Below are 22,863 nucleotides of genomic sequence, written 5' to 3'. Positions count from 1 at the left end.
GAAGAGAAGAAGAACAATGGGGTGTAGAAGTTGGAAGGATGTAGAAGTAGTAGTGATTGTTCATTTTAGAATTCTTAACTTTTAGGTTCTTGCTCGAAAAAGGTTCACAAAGTACCCCCCTTCACATCTTGGACCCCACCCTCACCCGCACTCCGTGTCTTTGGGTGTGGCAAAGCCTCCGAGATCCCAAATCGTTTCTATTTCTTGTCTTCTTAATTTCTTCACTTTTTTTCCCCTTACCCTTCATTAGTTACCCCTCTCTCCTTATCTAAGGCCAAAATGACAGTCTATTTACATACATACATACATACATCTATAGATTTACATTACATACATCTATAGATTTACATCTATAAAACTATTTACATAGTATTTACATTGTATTCGGTATTATAAGTAATCTAGAGATGATTTAAAGTATATGAGAGGCTCATGCACGAGAATCGCGTGAACCCAGGAGGCAGAGGTTGCAGTGAGCCAAGATCACATCATTGTACTCCAGCCTGGGCAACAGAGTGAGACTGTCTCAAAAAATAAAATAAAAAATAAAAAAATAAAGTATATGAGAGGCTCTGTGTAGGTTACCTATAAATACTATGCCATTTTATGCAAGGGACTTAAGCATCTTTGGATTTGGGTATCTGAGGAGGGTCTTGGAACCAGTCCCCCAGGATACCAAGGGATAGCTGACTATACATTATGTATTCTTGTCCAGACTAAGACACAAAACTGCTGTGGCCTTCAACTGGCATTCAGATACACAGAAGGATAGGTGATGTGGTAAAAGAGAGTAAATATATGGGAGAAAATGGACAGCATGAGCCATAAGGAGAGGGACCACAGACCACTGATACTCAGTTTATTTTAAAGATTATTTTTAACAGCTTTGTCAAAATGTCTTATTAAAAACTCCGGTCCTCTTTTCATTTTTAGGTTTATTTTAGGTATCGAGCACATGATTATTGAGATGTTTTCATTTGACAGTGCCCCTGTCCTAAGTGGTTGCCTTTCTTGCCAGATTGTTTTTTCAGTTGTTCTTGTCAATTTCTGTTGATCAGACAAAGGACAGTTATCTTTTTATCTCCCTATCCTGGGACCTTACACATTTCATGTTCAATATTGTTGGATGGATATGTGGGTGGGTTGATGGATGGTTGGATTTTAAAGAAGCCTTTCTATTTTAGATGCTTTTAATTGAGAATGGTAAATCTGAATTTCTTTAGAATAAAAACCACATATTAATACTTTTTTTTGTACCTGGAGCCATAAAGTTTTCAGCCATCACAATTGCTAGGAATTATTTTGCTTTCCTGCATATAAGATTATGGGTTAAAATTGAACTGACTTGAAGTAAAATGGCATAGGAGCTTTCTGTTCCTTAGTGAGAACCCAAATAGCTACCAAGTCTGATTGTGAGAAAACAGTATCTCCTAGAACCTGATAATTAGGGCAGTATCTTCAACTGTCTTCCCAGGCAAGACTATTTGATGAGCTGGACTAAATTTTCTCATTTAGGGGAAAGGAAAATGAATAGTTTTCTCAGTTTTAAGCTTTTCCTTTCATTCATTTAATAAATCTTAGCATCAATTTATTGCTTTTCTTTACCACAATCTGGTATCATTTAGTATGTAATTTAGTACAAAATTTAGATGTTTAGGTACTGATTTGAATAAATATTATTGGCAGGGGCTTTGCACCAGAAAACATTTTAAAACTACTACATTAAAAGTACAATTTCCCTTGCTAGGGTCTTAGGGGAAGGGATTAATGTAGAGTGACTGCTTGCGAGTTTGGTGTTTCCCTTTGGGGTGATGAAAGTGTTTTGGAACTAGAGGAGATGGTTATAAACATTGCGAATGTACTAGATGCTGAATTGTGCTGAATTGTACACTTTTAAATGGTTTATGTTAACATAAATTGTACCTTAATTTAAAAAAAAAAAGCTTTTCTTGAACTTTTTAAAATTCATGCTGTATCTGTGAATTGCCAAAGTGTGTGCTGTAGCTCAGAGGATAATGTCCTCCTGTAGCTTGTTATGGTTATGATTGTTCCTTCAAACTGTGACACATATTAGAGTGAAAATTAGTACTTACAGGCTAAATACTTAAGTAACAAGCATAAACCAGGGTTATCCCAGGTAACTGGGAGAACAGTCACATTACCTAAAACTAACAACAAATGCTTTTGTGTACAAGCTCGCTACCACTACTTGCTACAGAACTTGATTCTTCAAAGAAGTAAGTACAGTTGACAGAGACAGCTTCCCCCATGCAGATAAAAAGCCTATTTCAAACTTGTAAAAAGTAACAAAAATAATCTTACTGAGTAAAGAATTGGATAAAGACATTTTCAGTTTTAATAAAAGCAGTGACACTTTAAACAGGTGTTTCTCAAATCCTTTTTCCACTAGTGTCTAGATAAGTCTTATCTGCCATTGGCTCATAAACAGTTGGGTAGGTTGGTCAGTACATCCAGTTGTGCATACATACACATACAGACACACATTCTCATTCATATTCTCCTTGCTATGACACCACCACCTTTTAAAAACATAAAGAATATGTTTGTACAGTATTTCCTGTGGTCAAATATTGACATAGTAGGACAGGAAAACCTAATATATTTAAATCAATGAAAGATGCAGATATGTCTTATTAATATACCTACTCGAAAACTTTGGCCACATCTTTCCCCGAGATATTTTTAGTTCTCAGACATAATTTTAGTAGATAATGCCTTTGTTATATATCACAGTACTTCTGTGGGCTTTTTCTATAAGTTGATTACTAACTCATTTAGCTAGTTTGAGATATAGGTTTGTCATGTGGGTTTTTTTTTCCCCTGTTAAACTGGTAGGGTTTGTTTTGTTTTGTTTTGTTTTTGAGACGGAGTTTCGCTCTTGTCGCCCAGGCTGAAGTGCAATGGCACGGTCTTGGCTCACTGCAACCTCTGCCTCGCGGGTTCAAGCAATTCTCCTGCCTCAGCCTCCCAAGTACCTGGGATCACAGGTGTGTGCCACCACGCCAGGCTAATTTTTGTATTTTTTTTTAAACTTATTCTTTTTTTATGATTATTATTATACTTTAAGTTCTGGGATACATGTGGAGAAGGTGCAGGTTTGTTACATAGGTATACATGTGCCATAGTGGTTTGCTGCACCCATCAATCCATCATCTACATTAGGTATTTCTCCTAATGCTATCCCTCCCCCTTCCCCCCTACCCCGCAACAGGCCCTGGTATGTGATGTTCCCCTCCCTGTGCCCATATGTTCTCATTGTTCAACTCCCACTTGCGAGTGAGAACATGCCATGTTTGGTTTTCTGTTCCTGTGTTAGTTTGCTGAGAATGATGGTTTCCAGCTTCATCCATGTCCCTGCAAAAGACATGAACTCATTCTTTTTTTATGGCTGCATAATATTCTGTGATGTATATGGGCCACATTTTCTTTATCCAGTCTATCATTGGTGGGCATTTGGGTTGGTTCCAGGTCTTTGCTATTGTGAATAGTACTGCAATAAATATATGTATGCATGTGTCTTTATAGTAGAATGATTTATAATCCTTTGGGTATATACCCAGTAATGGGATGGCTGGGTCAAATGGTATTTCAAATTCTAGATCCTTGAGGAATTGCCACACTATCTTCCACAATTGTTGAACTAATTTACACTCCCACCAACAGTGTAAAAGCATTCCTGTTTCTCCACATCCTCTCCAGCATCTGTTGTTTCTTGACTTTTTAATGATCACCATTCTAACTAGTGTGAGATGGTATCTCATTGTGGTTTTGATTTGCATTTCTCTAATAATCAGCGATGATGAGCTTTTTTTCATATGTTTGTTGGCCACATAAATATCTTCTTTTGAAAAATGTCTGTTCATATCTTTCACCCACTTTTTGATGGGATTGTTTGTTTTCTTCTTGTAAATTTGTTTAAGTTCCTTGTAGATTCTGGATATTAGCCCTTTGTCAGATGGATGGCAAAAATTTTTCTTATTCTGTAGGTTGCCTGTTCTGATGATAGTTTCTTTTGCTGTGCAGAAGCTCTTTAGTTTAATTTGACCATTTGTCAATTCTGGCTTTCGTTGCCATTGCTTTTGGTGTTTTAGTCATGAATTCTTTGCCCATGCCTATATCCTGAATGATATTGCCTAGGTTTCCTTCTAGGGTTTTTATGGTTTTAGGTCTTACGTTTAAGTCTCTAATCCATCTTGAGTTAATTTTTTTTATAAGGTATAAGGAAGGGGTCCAGTTTCAGTCTTCTGCATATGCCTAGCTAGTTTTCCCAACACCATTTATTAAATAGGGAATCCTTTCCCCATTGCTTGTTTTTGTTAGGTTTGTCAAAGATCAGATGGTTGTAGATGTGTGGTGGTATTTCTGAGGGCTCTGTTCTGTTCCATTGGTCTGTATATCTTTTTTGGTACCAGTACCATGCTGTTTTGGTGACTGTAGCCTTGTAGTATAGTTTGAAGTCAGGTAGGATGACGCCGCCAGCTTTGTTCTTTTTGCTTAGGATTGTCTTGGCTATATGGGCTCTTTTTTGGTTCCATATGAAATTTAAAGTAGTTTTTTCTAATTCTTTGAAGAAAGTCAGTGGTAGTTTGATGGGAATAGCATTGAATAATCTATAAATTACTTTGGGCAGTATGGCCATTTTCACCATATTAATTCTTCCTATCCATTAGCATGTAATGTTTTTCCATTTGTTTGTGTCCTCTCTTACTTCCTTGAGCAGTGGTTTGTAGTCCTCCTTGAAGAGATCCTTCACATCCCTTGTAAGTTGTATTCCCAGGTATTTTATTCTTTTTGTAGCAATTGTGAATGGGAGTTTGCTCATGATTTGGCTCTCTGTTTGTCTATTATTGGTGTATAAGAATGTTTGTGATTTTTGAGATTGATTTTGTATCCTGAGACTTTGCTGAAGTTGCTTATCAGCTTAAGGAGATTTTGGGCTGAGGCGATGGGGTTTTCTAAATATACAGTCATGTCATCTGCAAACAGATAATTTGACTTCCTCTTTTCCTATTTGAATACCCTTTATTTCTTTCTCTTGCCTGATTGCCCTGGCCAGAACTTCCAATACTATGTTGAATAGGAGTGGTGAGAGAAGGCACCCTTGTTTTGTGCTGGTTTTCAAAGCGAATGCTTCCAGCTTTTGCCTGAAACGTTCAGTACCGTATTGGCTGTGGGTTTGTCATAAATAGCTCTTACTATTTTGAGATATGTTCCATCAATACCTAGTTTATTGAGTGTTTTTAGCATGAAGGGCTGTTAAATTTTATCAAAGGCCTTCGCCACATCTATTGAGATAATCATGTGGTTTTTGTCATTAGTTCTGTTTATGTGATGAATTACGTTTATTGATTTGCATATGTTGAACCAGCCTTTCATCCCAGGGATGAAGCCGACTTGATCGTGGTGGATACGCTTTTTAAGGTGCTGCTAGATTCAGTTTGCCAGTATTTTATTGAGGATTTTTGCATCTATGTTCATCAGATATATTGGCCTGAAATTTTCTTTCTTTCTTGTGTCTCTGCCAGGTTTTGCTATCAGGATGATGCTGGCTGCATAAAATGAGTTAGGGAGGATTCCCTCTTTTTCTGTTGATTGGAATAGTTTCAGAAGGAATGGTACCAGCTCCTCTTTGTACCTCTGGTAGAATTCAATTGTGAATCCATCTGGTCTTGGGCTTTTTTTGTTGGTAGGCTATTAATTACTGCCATTGGTCTATTCAGAGATTCAACTTCTTCTTGGTTTAGTCTTGGGAGGGTGTATGTGTCCAGGAATTTATCCATTTCTTCTAGATTTTCTAGTTTATTTGCGTAGAGCTGTTTATAGTATTCTCTGATGGTAGTTTGTATTTCTGTGGGATCAGTGGTGATCTCCCCTTTATCATTTTTTATTGTGTCTATTTGATTCTTCTCTCTTTTCTTTATTAATCTGGCTAGCAGTCTATCTATTTTGTTAATCTTTTCAAAAAACCAGCCCCTGGATTCATTGATTTTTTTTTAAGAGTTTTTTGTGTCTCTGTCTCCTTCTGTTCTGCTCTGATCTTAGTTATTTCTTGTCTTGTGCTAGCTTTTGAATGTGTTTGCTCTTGCTTCTCTGGTTCTTTTAATTGTGATGTTAGGGTGTCAATTTTACATCTTTCCTGCTTTCTCCTGTGGGCATTTATTTAGTGCTATAAATTTCCCTTTAAACACTGCTTTAGCTGTGTCCCAGAGATTCTGGTATGTTGTGTCACTGTTCTCCTTGGTTTCGAAGAACTTATTTATTTCTGCCTTAATTTCGTTATTTACCCCGTAGTCATTCAGGAGCAGGTTGTTTAGTTTCCATGTAGTTGTGCGGTTTTGAGTGAGTTTCTTAATCCTGAGTTCTAATTTGATTCACTGTGGTCTGAGAGACTGTTTGTTATGATTTCTGTTCTTTTGCATTTGCTGAGGACTGTTTTACTTCCAATTATGTGGTCGATTTTAGAGTAAGTGCAGTGTGGTGCTGAGAAGAATGTATGTTCTGTTGATTTGGGGTGGAGAGTTCTGTAGATGTCTATCTACAGAACTTGGTCCAGAGCTGAGTTCAAGTCCCAAATATCCTTGTTACTTTTCTGTTTCGTTGATCTGTGTAATACTGACAGTGTGGTGTTAAAGTCTCCCACTGTTATTGTGTGGGAGTCCAAGTCTCTTTGTAGGTCTCTAAGAACTTCCTTTATGAATCCGGATGCTCCTGTATTGGGTGTATATATATTTATGATAGTTAGCTCTTCTTGTTGCATTGATCCCCTAATTTTTGTATTTTTAGTAGAGACGGGGTTTCACCATGTTGGCCAGGCTGATCTCAAACTCCTGACCTCAGGTGATTCACCCACCTTGGCCTCCCAAAGTGCTAGGATTACAGGCGTGAGCCACTGCGCCCGGCCTAAACTGGTAGTTTAATGCAGAATCTTATTTTCACTCTTACCAATAAAATAGTTTTGCATACAAAGTTAAGAGTGGACTCTAACATTTGTGTCTTAACCTTCTATAGAACTGTCAAGTAATCCACCTCTGGCTACCATCCTTATTCCTCCTCATGCTCGGATTCAAGCAGCTGCTTCAACCCCCACAAATGCCACAGCAGCCTCAGGTAAGAACGTTCTAAGTCTCTTCTATAAAAACATATTCTGGGCTGGGCATGATGGCTCACACCTGTAATCCCAGCACTTTGGGAGGCCGAGGTGGGTGGATCACCTGAGGTCAGAAGTTTGAGACCAGCCTGACCAACAAGGTGAAACCTTGTCTCTACTAAAAATAAAAATTTAGCCAGGTGTGGTGGCAGGTGCCTGTAATCCCAGCTTCTGGGGAGGCTGAGAGAGGAGAATTGCTTGAAACCAGGAGGCGGAGGTTGCATTGAGCCGAGATTGCGCCACTGCACTCCAGCCTGGGCGACAGAGCAAGACTCCATCTCAAAAAAAAAAAAAAAAAATTATGTTTTTCAAAAAGATATGATTACCTTTCATTTCATTTGATGAGTATGAACATTTAATATCTTTTACATATCAAAAACAGCACAGCCAAATGAGTAAACCTGAATAAAATTTTTTGCTTTATTTCCAAAAAGCATAAAACAAAAGCACCCACCCAGGTACCTTATATATAAGATATAAATATCTTCTGATAATGTTAAATTCTGTCATCTTAGTGAGAGGATCACTTGAGGCCAGGAGTTCAAGATCATCCTGGACAACATAGACCCCATGTAAAAAATAAAAATAAACTTAAAAAATCTTTGAAGTTACGGTTTTTACATAATTTCAATAGGAAATCAAATCAAATGAGATGTTTATAGCTGAAAACATATAAATATATTGTTACTGAAAATAATACACTTTTGTTTTTTTCCCCTCGAATGTAAATTGCAGTAGTATACTAGAGAGGCAAATATTTTCAAGAAGTATAAATTATAAGTTTATACTTATATTTAATCTTTTTTTAATCATTTGAAAGGGCTAAAACTGCAATGCAAATATGTTTAACTGAGATTTAGATCAGAATGTGACAAGACTCTTATATACCAAAAAAAAATTATTCACGGGTTAGAGCTAGGGTGTGCTGCTGGGCCTGAAGCCAGCTAATGGTGGGGCCTGATTTAGTGAGAACCGGTGTCCTTGCAAATATTCTGAAAATATCCAACCCTTAAGAGTGAAGTGAAATTCTTCCAAATAATGACTGGATGCTTTTAAAACTTAAAAGTTTTAAGTTAGAAACATAATAGGTAGCACAGTTAGGGGCTCAGAATTTGGCACCTTTCTTTTCTCTCTCTCTCCAAAAAGCTAATGGCAGGAGCTGACTTCATTTTCTTTAAATAGTCTTGAACTGAGTTGGATCAGATCCATTTTTGCCTAAGGGTATTCATGCTGCAGGAGATAAAATCTTTCATTACTAGTTCTTATCATTAAACAGTAAGGTCAAAATCCATGTCTCGTTGTTTGATGGTGTTGTTTCTGTCTAATCTTAAACTTTTAAAATGTTGCTAATAAAGATTTAAAACATTTCATTCTAGTTCATGTTCAGGAAAAGTCTGGAAAGAAAGATCTCTTTTCTTGTTCCAAGTTTATCAGCACATGCTACCTTGAAAAGTAATTTGAACTTTATTAGTTTAATTAGTGTCTTATTCATTTTCCCAGTCTGTAAAATGGAGTGGCAATTACTTTAGGACAACATTTGTCTTTACTTGTTTTTATTTGTCTGTACTTTAGGACAGCATTGCCACTCCATTTTACAGATTGAGAAAGTGTGCTGAAATCTGCTTTAAAATTTTTAAGGTAAAAAAAATTTTTTTAAAGTATGACCTGTTTAGAATCAAGAATTGCTATAAGCCATTAACAAATTTAAGACTGGCCCAGGTTACGTTAATTGTTCACAACATGAAAAAGGCCCTAACCCTGAACTAACACATTTACTTACTGAGCTCATTTCTACAGTTTTACTAGAATGGCTTGACACTGTGTATAAAAATGAGTAGGTTTTGAGCAGTTTAAAGTAACTTTCTTAATGCAAGATAGCAAACTAATTAATGATTGTGACTTATGTTTTTGAGCAAATTGTCTGCTTAGTAGGAGCCTAGTATAACCTGATTTTCATGTTGTTTTGATACAGGTTACAGCAAACTGAAAAATAATAATAATAATTTACATGTGTATATTTTTACAGCTATAGAAATCAGATTTCAACATAAAAATAGAAACTGACATTGAACTTTGACTCTCAGAGTTTACTCCAAAGTTGAATTGGGGTATGGGGAAGTTAATAGAGGAATAGTAAGCTGAGGTCAGAGCTAAAATTAGTTTAGAGAAATGCATGCCTTGAGTACCTTAATAGTTACCGAAGAGGATATTTCAGATATTGGTCTGAGCTAAAGTAAATAAAGAAGTGTTATAATTCTGTTAAAATTTCCCATTGTTCATTAGATTGAAAGCACACTGGTGGCTTAGAAAAAATGGTGTTTCTGGCCCTGCTGTTTAAGAAATATTTCTCCTTTAGGGCCTCAGATTTGGTACTGAAAGAGATACAGTAAATGAACTTAACATCATCATTCTAACAAAAAATGTGAGTTTCAAATAGATACTTTTTTTTAAAGTTCCCCTTATTGTAACCCAAAAACAGTTTAACCACAGTATAGTTAAACAGTTTTCTATGGCGCTGCAGTAGTGAAGGCCCAAGTATGTCACCAAACATACTTCAGGAAATGCTGGTCTAGACCAAGTGATTGATTGCTTGGCCTTCCGGCTGCCTGTAGTTTAAGATTCATGTATGTTTTAAATAAGAATTTGTCAGTGTGAGTTACATTCTTTTGTGAGACCTTAAAATATATATGTCCTCGGCCAGGCGCGGTGGCTCACACCTGTAATCCCAGCACTTTGGGAGGCTGAGACAGGCAGATCACCTGAGGTTGGGAGTTCAAGACGAGCCTGACCAACGTGGAGATACCCTGTCTCTACTAAAAATACAAAATTAGCCGGACGTGGTGATGCATGCCTGTAATCCCAGCTACTCAGGAGGTTAAGGCAAGAGAATTGCTTGAACCTGAGAGGCGGAGGTTGCAATGAGCCGAGATTGTGCCATTGCACTCCAGCCTGGGCAACAAGAGCAAAACTTTGTCTCAAAAAAAAAAAAAAAATTCTCGGCATCAGACATGTTTTTTTTTAAAAAGCCATGTGGAGGGCAGGATTGACATCCATCCTCTTATGACAAAAGAACCTATGACTTTTCTTTCCTGGATAAATGGACATGCATCTCTCCACACAGACAGAGTGAGGGACTGCTAAGCTACAGACATAGCCGAAGCTTTCTTCACAAAGCATTTCAGGATCTGCTCCAGAGTACAAAATAAATAAATAAACTATTAAACTATAAAGCTCTAGACCTTGAATATCTGAACCTGGAAATATTTCAAATTTAAATTTTCAAAGAATTTCTAATCACCCATCTAAGCTACATCACCACGGTAATATACCCCCACATACCCTGGGGTGAATTAATTATAATATGAACCCCTAAGTAACTAAACTAGTTGTCATACTTGATTTAAATCAGTGTAATGGAGCACATAACATCAAAATGATTCGTATCTTAGAGGTGGAGCCACTTTTAGTTTATGACAGTCATATCAACAAGAAGCAAAATAATACTTAAATAATACTTAACCTGTTTTCAGTAGCCTGAGAATGTGCCTCCAAATCATCTAAAAATGACCTTACATCACTAAAATACAAATTCAAAAGACTACCATAACTGAATTATCATCTGATCTGTTAAAATACCATTCCTGTTGTTGCTCAGCATCATTGCAATTCAGGTACTGTCAAGTATATTTGTGTCTAGAGCAAGATCATCAGAATACAGAGGCTCCTAGATAAACTGCTTGGGACACTTCTTATGTTGCTTATAGCTGGCTTAAACAAGAATGGAGTTTTCTGACATTTGTGTAGACCTGGGAACAAAGCTCAATCCTAAAGTATGTGGAATAAAAGCAGAAAAACAAAGCATATTGACAAAGATGCCATCAACCATTATCATACTGACTATATTATGGTGAAATAAGCTTTGGATTTTAGTCAGTTACTGTTGTTAGCCAAAGCTGTTAAATGGCTTTCAGATATTTAAGTCTTATTAAATTTTAAATACATTATAGGCAGAAATCTAATTCTCTATATTGCTGCTTCTGAAAAAGCAAAAGAAAATAGACATTTTCATACCCCGATTGTGGCCTAAAATCATACTGTGCTAATTCTGGGAATATATAATTGTTCTCTGTCATCACCAACAAACTTTGACTAGTACAACAAAATATCACAATTCTTTCTCACCTTCTTTGAAAATGGTAAAGATGGTGCAAATATTAAGTTTGAGGACATTAACACTGAGGGAACTGTTTTTGCAGATGTTTCAACTTTCCTTTTGTTGTGTTCTGCAACTGTATGTGAGCTGATAAAAACTTGTGGGAAAGCATTATAGTATAAAACAAGAGCTGTCAGAATTCAGAATTTTTAGTTCAGTAATTCCACTTTAGGGATTTTAACTTCAGGATAAATCTATTGGAAAGAAAAAGGCTATCATGTACAGAGAGGGGAATCACATAATATATATAATCATATATAATAAAAAAGTATGTATTAATATATAACAAAAAGGAGAGCCAATGTAACCTGAATGGTCAACAGTAGGAAATTGTTTTAATACATTGTGGAATCTCCATTTTTATGTAGCCATAAAAAACAATTTTCATGAAGCTTGTGGACATTCATGGAAATACTCATCCTAATTTATGTAGAGAAAATTTTAAAATCTCATGAACCTTGTTGGTTACTATTGTCAAAATGTGTATTTTCATGTGGATAGGGACTAGACAGAAATATACAAAACTGTAAACTGTTGTGCTAAATTATTGGGTATGGATGTTGATTTTTTTCCTAAAAAACATTCTTTATAAGTTGTTTTTAAAATGCTTTAGTATCTAGAGACATTATTGTTAATCATGGCTCTGATTGACATGAGAATCTCTTGAAAATTACCCATACTACTATCAATTCCTAAAGTATAATTTCTTTGTTTCTTTTTTTGAGACAGAGTCTTACTGTTGCCCAGACTGGAGTACAGTGTGTGATCTCAGCTCATGTAACCTCCAACTCCTGGGTTCAAGTGATTCTCATGCCTCAGCCTTCCAAGTAGCTGGGATTACAGGCGCGCACTACCATACCCTGCTAATTTTTTGCAATTTTAGTACAGACGGGGTTTCACTTTGTTGGCCAGGCTGGTCTCGAACTCCTGGCCTCAAGTGATCTGCCTGCCTTGGCCTCCCAAAGTGCTGGGATTACAGGTGTGAGCCACTGTGGCCAGCCAAAATTCATAGTATAATTTCTTATGTTGACTGAAATATATATATATATATGTGAATGGTCAACGTAGGAAATGTTCAACATTTATATATATAAAATATAAATATATATTATATATGTCTTATTTTCTTTGTACACCCAGTCATCTCATTCACTCCATTTAGGAGACCATTCATCTGGAACATCTAAAGTAATAAATCTCAAGACATTATCGTTTCCCTAATCAAATACAAACCATTTTAGAGAGCATCTGCTCAGATGAGTTGAATGTGAGATGTTGTAGGGAATTTCAACTAGAGCAGTTTTCTGGTTTTATCTGTTTGGTATATTGGTCATCAGCATAAAGTTTCTTTCAATGCAATGGTTCTGCTGTTAAAAACCACGGATTTCAGTTCACCTTTCATTATCTACCGAGAAGTGGTCATCTATCCCATGGTTACGTATATTCAGTAATAGATATTATTGCAAGAATGAGCACCTTTTAATCTTTGCATCACTCTATTAGAAAAGTTTGGCCGGGTGTGGTGGCTCACGCCTGTAATCCCAGCACTTTGGGAGGCCGAGGCGGGTGGATCACAAGGTCAAGAGATGGAGACCATCCTGGCCAACATGGTGAAACCCCATCTCTACTAAATATACAAAAAAAAAAAAAATTAGCCGGGCGTAGTAGCGGGTGCCTATAGTCCCAGCTATTCGGGAGGCTGAGGCAGGAGAATGGCGTGAACCCGGGAGGCAGAGCTTGCAGTGAGCCGAGATCACGCCACTGCACTCCAGCCTGGGCAACAGAGCAAGACTGCTCTCAAAAAAAGAAAGAAAAGTTTATCCTTTTTTCACCCTGAAATTTATTTCTGTATGCCTTCTTCCAGTCAGTGATTCTACTATGAAATTATAACAGAACCATCCAGATCCTTCCATGTAAAAGTCCTTCAAATGTTAATGATAGCTAACTTGCCCTCCATACTAATGACAGCTTTAAATCCTAATCCTGGATTTGTTCTAAAATATTAGGGTATTGGATTTTCTACCCAATTGTATGTCATCTGTACATTTCACAAACATGTCAGTTTTTTACCTCTATCCAAGCAACTAATAAAACATATCAAAGAGGACAAGGCAGAGCCTACTAGAAATATTTTGCCTTTATTCAAGTTACTGATAAATTCATTGGAACTGGGCTGGGTTTCCTAGAGATTACTCTTCTGGTGGTCTCTTAGTGATTGGTCATTCCTCTTCGTGACTGGTCATTCCTCTTGTTTGCTTAACTACAGACCAACCTTTAAAATGCCCATTTATATGAGGAGGTTATAAAAAGCACTTTGTAAAATGCTTCATTGTTTTAAGAAAACTTTCAGCCTTTTTCCATTAAAAAAAAAGTAACCATATCAAAGATGGAAATCAAACCGTTGTTTTTAAGACGGGGAAGTTTCTAGTGCCTAAATATCTGTAAGCTGTGAGTTTCTGTAATCCGTTTTAGATTTGTTTCTTGGACTATAGATTGTGAGTTTAAAGACATTTAAAATTTTTGATTGCCCTCACCTTCCTTGGGGCACATTTTGTTTATTAGGATTTTTATTATATCTTTTCAAGTTGAAAACCCTTCTAACAGAAGGGGGAGTCATGATAACATTTGGATGAGGTCTGTCATTTTACGTGGTCTGCAGGCTTAACTTGTCTTCATCTTGGTTTGAAAAGCTCTTACTGTTACTTTATTTGCATTGAGATTATTTGCAATTACTTGATCAAAATTTTGTTTATGCTTTTCTATTTCTTGTTAGTTATTAGCCTCCTTTGAAGACTTTAGCCACAAAATCATACCTATTTGTTCTTCAAACTTCTAAAAATTCATTTGGCTATAGTCTCGTTCAGATTTTGCTATGGCTAATGGCCCCTTTGTCTTACAATTACAATTATTTTCACCCCAGAATTCCTGTTACCTACATACCAGCCAATTCTTTTTAGTTGGGCGGAATTAAACACAGAATAATTTCTCTCATTGTTTGTTTCTACTGTTTTTGAGAGGTGAAATGTTAAGCAAATTGTCAGTTTATTAGATGCTTGCTTTTCTAAAATGACAGTTACCCTCCCTCATCCTTTCCCCAGGTACTACTAATATTATTCCTGGTCTTTGGGCCAGTTTTACAGTGTACATTGGGAAAGCTGTGTTCATATTCTGTCTAGTGTAGAAGCTGCAGTGCATGCCCTGTTGTTCCTCTTTGTAAACTTGTTCTTCCTGTTTTCTCTTTATCTTAACCCAAATAGATGTTAAATTTCATAAAAGTCTGCAACTTTTTAAAAAAAAACAAAAAAAGCAGGCATTTTTGTCTATCAAGAACATATAGTGTATAGTTATTTTAGGAAGTAAAAATTGCCTCTATTCTACTTTCAAAGATAATCACACATAACATTATGTTTTAGTTTTAGTCTATATATGAATGGGCAGAGAGACATGTTTTTTAAAACATGGGCTTAGGCTATTTAGAGGGTGAAGGTATAGACTATAGTATTCAACCAATATCCTAAGGCTATACCATAGTTAATTTCTTATTCTTGGACTTTTGGTTTGTGTCGAAGATGGGGTTTTTGGTTTTTGTTGTTCTGAAAAATGCTTTGAAGATATCTTTGCATAAAGCTGTACTTATTCTTCTAAATTTTTAGAAGTAGAGTCAAAAAGTATAAAGAATTTTAAAGTTTAATGTCAAATTGCTTTCTGAAAGTTTGTCCCGCTGTCAGTTCATACTCCCCACTGTCAGTACAAGTACTTTTCTATTTCCCCATTGCCCCATATCCTCATAGAGTGGGAGTAGGGGAAGTACAGTGTGCATGTGTGCACATACACATTTTTAGGTGTTACCAGCTTGGTAGCCAATTAATATGTGCATCTTTTTTAGGTACAGTGCTGCATCCGTTTCCTCCTGTTGGCTCTGCATCTGAAATACAGACTTCCATTTTGAACTATACCATTTTGACAAATTCACTGACACCAATGAGATTGTATCTACCCCATGTTAGGGTTTCAGGTTCACTTTGTGAGTTTGTATATAGATACCTAAAATCAAACCAGCTTAGTCATTATTCTCACCAGAGCAGTCCTAGACATCACTTCTAGAAGTTCTTGCTTTCTGTGCAAAACATGTTCTCTCCTATCAAGTCAAAAATTTTATCTCGGTTTTTCCCCTCCTCTAAAAGTAATTTAAAATCTGGATTAAGTTGGAATTCTCTATCAGACATTTTTCCGTGTGTCCCTGAAGTGTTCCTCAGTTCCTTGCCTGAAGTCACCTACTTTTATTTATATGTCCCTTTTTTTTCTTTATTCCTAAATTAAGCATTTTAACTTAAAGGAACAGTGAAAATGTTACCTGTGTGTCCCCATGACCTTCAGTTTTCTACCCTGAACAGCCAAACTTCTTAAATACAATGTGCCCTTTCCCTGAGCTCACAGGGAACTGAGACCTCTCAGCTGCCAGCAGATCAAATATAAACAGTCTTATTGACAGGTCTTCCAGGTATCCTGGTGGATGGGGTTGGCTCACAGGCATCCGAATTTTACTGCTATTTTTATAATCACTGAAGGCTACCTTAGTGTTCTGTGCCACATCTTTTTCTTGCAGGTGTACTTTGATTTCATGAGTGTAAATTATAATTTCAAATTAAATATAAGTTTAGGGTATACTTTGATTCTCTGTGAGTAATTATCTTGTTTGTTAATGTGCCAGTTAATAACATTAATATCTAAGACATAGTTTTACAGTAGAAGCATTTCCACTTGGAACAGCTTGAGTAGGAACATCCTCAGTTAGGTACACAGTATAAATAATATCTCCTGGGCTGTTAATTTTATCTTCTAGAGAGATTGACCTGTCATAAGACATTTCTAACTATTATAGAAAGAGGATACCTGATAAGTAGAAACACATAAAATGTGCTTGGAAGAGATTGTTATTGGGCAAGAGCATAGTAAAGGAAATACGGGAATAAAAATATACCTGGCGGGGTGCAGTGACTCATACCTACAATCCCAGCACTTTGGGAGGTCGAGGCGGTCAGATTACTTGAAGCCAGGAGTTTGAGACCAGCCTGGCCAACATGGCGAAACCCCATCTCTACTAAAAATACAAAAAAAAATTTAGCCAGGCATGGTGGTGCGTGCCTGTAATCCCAGCTACTCGGGAAGCCAGGAGAATCCCTTGAACCCAGGAAGCAGAGGTTGCAGTGAGCTGAGATTGCACCACTGCACTCCAGCCTAGGTGACAGAGTGAGACCCTGTCTCAAAAAAAAAATCCTAATGTTTCCAAGTGTACTTATAAAGTGCATGTAAAACACAAAAAGGCTCATTTGATATATCTAAAATATGTTATTTTACTAATATGCCAACAATATAAATAGTAAAATGTTTAATAATTTTGTAGCTGAGAACTTGAAATGTGTTGAGAGCAAATAAGGAACTGAATTTTAATCTTTAACGTCAATTACTTTAAATAAATAGCCTTATGTAGTTAGCAGCTACTATATTAGAGAATATAACTAGAACATTTCTGTGATTGCTGCTGGGCCAGATAGTGAGCATTTCAATAAATTAGAAGAATTTAATTTTGTATAGACACACAGATCTAGAATACTAATTCATGGTGGCAGGGCCTTTGGAACCCTGTCTCCTATGTTTATTTTCTGTCTTTTCCTCCCAACCCATTTCCTTGTTTTCTACTCTCTTTTTATTTAAATCCTTTGGCAGTAGGTGTAAATGGAGACCTTCCATTCACTCTCCTTCCTGTTCCTCATTTGCACCTTTGATCAACCACATTTGGGACAGGGAGTATGGACAGGACCATTTGTGGGCGGGGGGTGGGGGGATGCAGACAGCAAGGAATCAAGGCAAGAAATTCTGCGTTTATGACTTGAACATTTGGGTGGGGCAGTTTCCTCAGTATTGAGACAGTTGACCATTAATCCATGACTCCATTATCTAGCCAACTCTTACAGATCTCTTGAGAATCTGAAAAAAACAAACAAACAAAAAAAACAAAAAATGCTGTAGATCCTGTCCTATAAAAAGAAATTATGATACCAGATACAGAATTTTACATATGAAAATTTACTCCAGGACAAAAATCACAGCCTCATGGTCTGTTTTGGGAACCTGATACTTAAGGGTTCTACCCTTGGTTTCACTGTGGGACTGCCTAAGTTGTGTTTTACCTCTTATGTCACACAGAATAAAATTGGTTTTAATACATGTGCCAATTTGCTTTGCAGTATCTGGTACAAAGCCATAGAGCCATAGACTTTTCAGAAAACAATTGATTCCTGAGAAAACAATTCTGGAAAAAATTAAATCTAATACAATCTTTTTTTGTCTTGTACAGTTTCTTAGAAGCACACCTAATTGTGTAGGGAGATTTTGTCAGCGATTCCCTCACTGGCTTGTGAGTGCAACCCCTAAATGGCATTTAAGTTCTTCGACATATACATGTATGTTATCTATTTCTGCATATTAGTTTACCCCCCCCCAACATTTAGCTATTTAAAACAAGAGTAAACATTATCTCACATAGTTTCTATGGATCAGGAATTTAGAAGCAGCTTAGCTAGGTGGTTCTGGGTCAGAGTCTCATGACATAGTCAAAACATTAGCCAGGGATGCAGTCGTCTGATGACTTGCCTGGAGGCAGAAGCTCTGCTTCCACAGTGGCTCTCATTCATGTGGTTATCAAATATGTGCTGCCTGTATGCAGGAGGCCTCAGTCACTCAATAAGTGGCCCTCTCCATAGTGCTACTTAAGTATCTCACATCATTGCAGCTGGCTTCCCCTAGACTAAGTAATCCAAGAAAGAAGGCAATGCAAAAGCCACAGTATCTTTTATGTCCTAGCCTTGGAAGTCACACACCATTATTTCTGGAATATCCTATTAGTTACACAGGTCAGTCCTATTCAGTGTGGGAATGGACTACATTAGGCATGGATACCAAGAGGCATGAATCATTGGGGTCATCTTGGAAAGTAGCTACCACGGTGTGTAGGGATGATTTTGTACCTTCCTTCCCTTCCCCACAAAGCTGATTGTTCTATTTCCTCTTAAGTCCATCCTTGGTTTGGGGGCATTTTTTTGTTTACTTGTTTTTCCATAGTAGCATTAGACAGGTGATAATGGGCATTGGTTTATAGGAAGCTTCAAAGTCAGTGAAATGTCAGCTCTGTAGTTGTTTGCAGAGCACTTATATCTCTGTACACCCCATACTGAAAATAAAGTAACTGTGCTCTTAATCTTAATTTTTCTTATCATAAACTCCCTCTTCTCTTATTTTTTTATTTATTTATTTTTTTGAGACGGAGTCTCGCTCTGTTGCCCAGGCTAGAGTGCAGTGGCGCGATTTCGGCTCATTGCAACCTCTGCCTCCCAGGTTCACGCCATTCTCCTGCCTCAGCCTCCCGAGTAGCTGGGACTACAGGCGCCCGCCACTACGCCCAGCTAATTTTTGGTATTTTTAGTAGAGTCAGGGTTTCACCGTGTTAGCCAGGATGGTCTCTATCTCCTGACCTCGTGATCCGCCCACCTCGGCCTCCCAAAGTGCTGGGATTACAGTCATGAGCCACCACGCCCGGCCCACTCTTCTCTTTTAATGTAAAGTGTCTTACAGATAATAGAAATGTGCCTGTAGAAATCACAGTGATTTTATTGAGGTGAGTTCTAAATGAAAGTCATCTTAATCTCTTTTCTTCTTTTGCTAGGAAATCTTTTCTGCTGCCCCCTACTTCCCATAAGATGGATTATTCTCCTCCCTTGTGCTCTGTGTTCCACTCCCCTACTTGTTAGCTATATGGTCTTGGGCACATTCCTTAATCTATTTGTGCTTCCTTTCTCCTATTTGCAAAACAGAGGTAACAGTTGTACCTATTTCTCAGATTTGCTGTGTGAGCTAAATGACATGACTGCAAAATACTTAGTGTGGTGTCTGGCATATTGGTAAGCAGTATGCTGTCACTAGTATTTACTTTGGTGATGATGTTGGTTATTGCAGTCACACTAGATTATAAATATATGTATTTTTAGATGTCTCTTTTACCTTCCCATCTATTGACCAATTGCTGTATGCCAGATACTGTGCTAAGCACTTCATAGGCCTCATTTCATAGGTAGGTGGTATTACTACCATTTTACCAATGAGGAAATGAGAGATAGATTAAATAACGTGTTCCAAAATCACACAGCTATTAAGTTCTACAAGTAGGCTTCACACTCAATAAATGTTTATAGAGTTGGTTTAGTTTTAAGAAAGATGTATCAGTGTGAAGTTCAGAAGAGCATCTCTGGTTGAAAACAAGAGACTAGAGTTGGTTAATGATCCATAGTCAGATCATTTATAATGAAAATGATCTTAGCCTCTCTTTTAAACCATAATGCCATTTAGCGTCACTTTACCAGTGCATATGTAATGGGAAGGGAATGTAAGGAGAAGTAAAATGAACTTTGCTGTTTTTATGTTGTGGAGTCACTATTTAAATGTTTGAGAAGAAAAGTTACAGAAATTACACTAAACTAAATCCAATGACAATTTATCGGAATTTTAAATTAATAAACATTTTAATAGAAAGCTCATTAATTCAGATTCCATTGTGTAAAATAAATTTACAGTGTGATGGTGGGAACAAAATAAGCATGTGCCAAGATTTGTTTCTTGAGTTATTTCTAAAAAGGTGGTAATCTGTGTTGTCTTGTTTCCTGATCTTGAACTAGTTTCTTCCCAGCCACCAAGAGGTCAGCTCCTCCTACTTTACCTGGCCAAGGGGCCAGTCCATCTTTATGATGGGATTGTAGAGATTATGAAATGTAACTTTACTCAATCAGTAAGCTGGGTGGTCTTTTAAACCTACTATTGAGTATTGAATTTATAGAACTTTGCCTTTTTTTTTTTTACTTTTTCCCTCTCTGTACTTTGTCTTCCTCTGAAAAAGAGAACTCTGTTCTTCTCAGCAAGGACATGTGTGATTTGATTTTAAGTGGAGCTCATTGCATCAGGCAAAAGTTTTTTTGATGAATGTCTGTAGGACTGTGACTTTCGATATCAAAGATATTTATAATCAAAATAATTAGCGTTAAAATTATATTCATTAAGTGATTTGAAAATAATTCAAGAGAAAAATATGAGATCATTACAGGTCTGAAGAGCATGGGTGTCTATCAAATTTTATTGTTCAGAAAGTGAATTTGTTTCTGGTTTTATCCTCACTTAAAAGGCTTGTGCTTTTTACTGTGATCATGCAAGCAGTCATTGAATTTATCCAAGAAAGAGGAGACTGGTTTTGGCAATGTCACAAGCTCACAGGCTGTAGTCAGTGAAAGGACATCTGCACATTAGTGCCAAATAGGATTTTGCTAAAGAGCAAATTAACATAAATGGGCTGGTGGCCATGTAGATGAGGTAAAACTGATGTCAGCCAGTGTAGTTAATGGCTGCCGTGGCCAGAGCTGCTCTCTCCATGTTGGCATGGGTGCTGATGTAGTGGTCAAACAGATAGATAAATTTCTGATGATCAGTGCCTCCCATAAGTCCTGGGGAAGACCAGAATGACAGTTCTACCTGTTATCTTCCCATACTGAAAATGAGAAGGAAATGCTGTTGGATGATGGTCATGCATAGGTTCTGAGTGTCATCAGAGCATGTGACATGCTGCAATAAGCATGGGTTTGTGGTGTTCCAGGTTTTCTCTGGATTTTTTTTTTAATGCAGCCTGTGCATGAATCATGAAAATGAACATTTTATCTGAGAAAGACTTGGAGGAATCTGTGGTCTAGACAGGAATTGATGTTAGGTTATTGATGCACAGAATGTGGATGATCATTAAGGGTAAAACTTCTTTAAACAGGGCATATCTAAGGAAGGTCAGGAGTCACGAATGAAGTGTTAGCATAGTTCCTCAGTGATTATTAGAAAAGGTGGTCAGCCTGGCTTTGGAGAGTAGGTTCTGTGTCATATACCCTTTCCTGCCACCTGTTCATTTGCCATACTGATGAATTAATATGACCCCACTCCATGGGCTATATGAACCTAATGTGTGGATTCTGATGCCATAATATCTTCACTTGTGTACATGACAACAAGATTAGAAGCAGCTTTAGCTATTTTGAAGGAAATTAAATGAATTAAACCTAATCATTCACATTAAGAGATATTCACATTCCTTCCCCAAAGGCTGTGCTAAATGTATATAAGGGCAGCTTATTGGGAAATTAGGAAGTATAATTTTTATAGATTGGCTTTAGAAATGAGAGACTGAACAGCTAATCCATCATAGAGTTCCCTATGTGTCCTTGGATATTCTGTGTCTCCCTCTAATTCAGAAATTCAAAGTAGAAAGATCCAGGACCAAACGTTGCATTCAACCATGACATTGGTTATTCTACTCACCATAGCATATGGTAGATCTACAAATCCCTTCAGTCCTAGAGAGAAAAAAACTTCTGAGTCTGCCTTTTGGTGTCACCAACCTTGATGGCATTGTGGCTTCTAGAGAGATGGCTTTTCAAAGTTGCCCATCCCAGTCAAGCTACCTCTCTTGCTCAGGGCTTAGTGTGAAATCTTTGGGAGAAAATTTGGCCAGCAGTACCTTCCCTGTCATTAAGAGAGATGACAAGGATGCAACTTGATAGCCACTAAAACAGCAGTCTACTAAACCAATTTGGACACAGTTAGATGCCCACTTAAATGTTAATGGATGCTGTGAAATAATAATAGACCTTAAAAGGGGGAAGGAGATAATGGTTAGTTGTAGAGTTGTACGTATTTCTAAAAGATTAGGGCAAAGTAAGCTCTAAGTAAGTTCTAAGTCAAGATTTGACTACAAGATGCTTTCCTTTTCTTAATTTTTAATTTTTGTGGGGACATAGTAGGTGTATATATTTATGGGTTACCTGAGATATTTTGATATAGACATGGAATGTGTAATAATCATATCAGGGTAAATGGGATATTCATCACCTCAAGCATTTATCCTTTATGTTACAAACAATCCAGTCATACTTTGTTATTTTAAAATGTACAATTAAATTATTTTTGTACTGTAGTCACCCTGTTTTGCTAGCAAATACTAGGTCTTATACATTTTTTTTTTGTACCCATTAACCATCCCCACTTCCCCCACCCCCGCTACCCTTCCCAACCTCTGGTAACAATCCTTCTAACTCCGTGAGTTCAGTTGTTTTAAATTTTAGCTCCTACAAATAAGTGAGAACATGCAAAGTTTGTCTTTCTCTGTCTGGCTTATTTCACTTCACATAATGACTTCAGTTCCATCCATGTTGTTGCAAATGGCAGGATCTCATTCTTTTTCTTTTTCTTTTTTCTTTTCTTTCTTCTCTTTTTTTTTTTTTTTATTTTTTTATTTTAAAGATGGTATCTTACTGTGTCTCCCAGGTGGTCTTGGCTCACTTGCAGCCTCAACCTCTCTGGCTCAAGCAATCCTCCCACTTAGCCTCCCATCTTTCTCTCT

The 22,863-nt window shown here is 37.1% G+C and overlaps 1 protein-coding gene across 2 annotated transcripts in view; it reads left to right on the top strand.

Annotated features, from left to right (window-relative positions):
* GSK3B (glycogen synthase kinase 3 beta) overlaps positions 1-22,863 on the top strand; it is a 266,798-nt gene that overhangs the window by 242,915 nt on the left and 1,020 nt on the right. For both annotated transcript variants that reach the window (XM_003825159.6, XM_003825160.6), the window contains one exon: positions 7,030-7,128. In XM_003825159.6, the coding sequence (XP_003825207.1) occupies positions 7,030-7,128 (99 nt within the window). The remainder of the gene's footprint in view (positions 1-7,029; positions 7,129-22,863) is intronic.

This window comes from Pan paniscus, chromosome 2 (assembly GCF_029289425.2).
Source record: "Pan paniscus chromosome 2, NHGRI_mPanPan1-v2.0_pri, whole genome shotgun sequence".
NCBI lineage: Eukaryota > Metazoa > Chordata > Mammalia > Primates > Hominidae > Pan > Pan paniscus.
The sequence above is the reverse complement of the archived record's forward strand: the minus strand, read 5'-3'. Positions and strand labels throughout refer to the sequence as shown.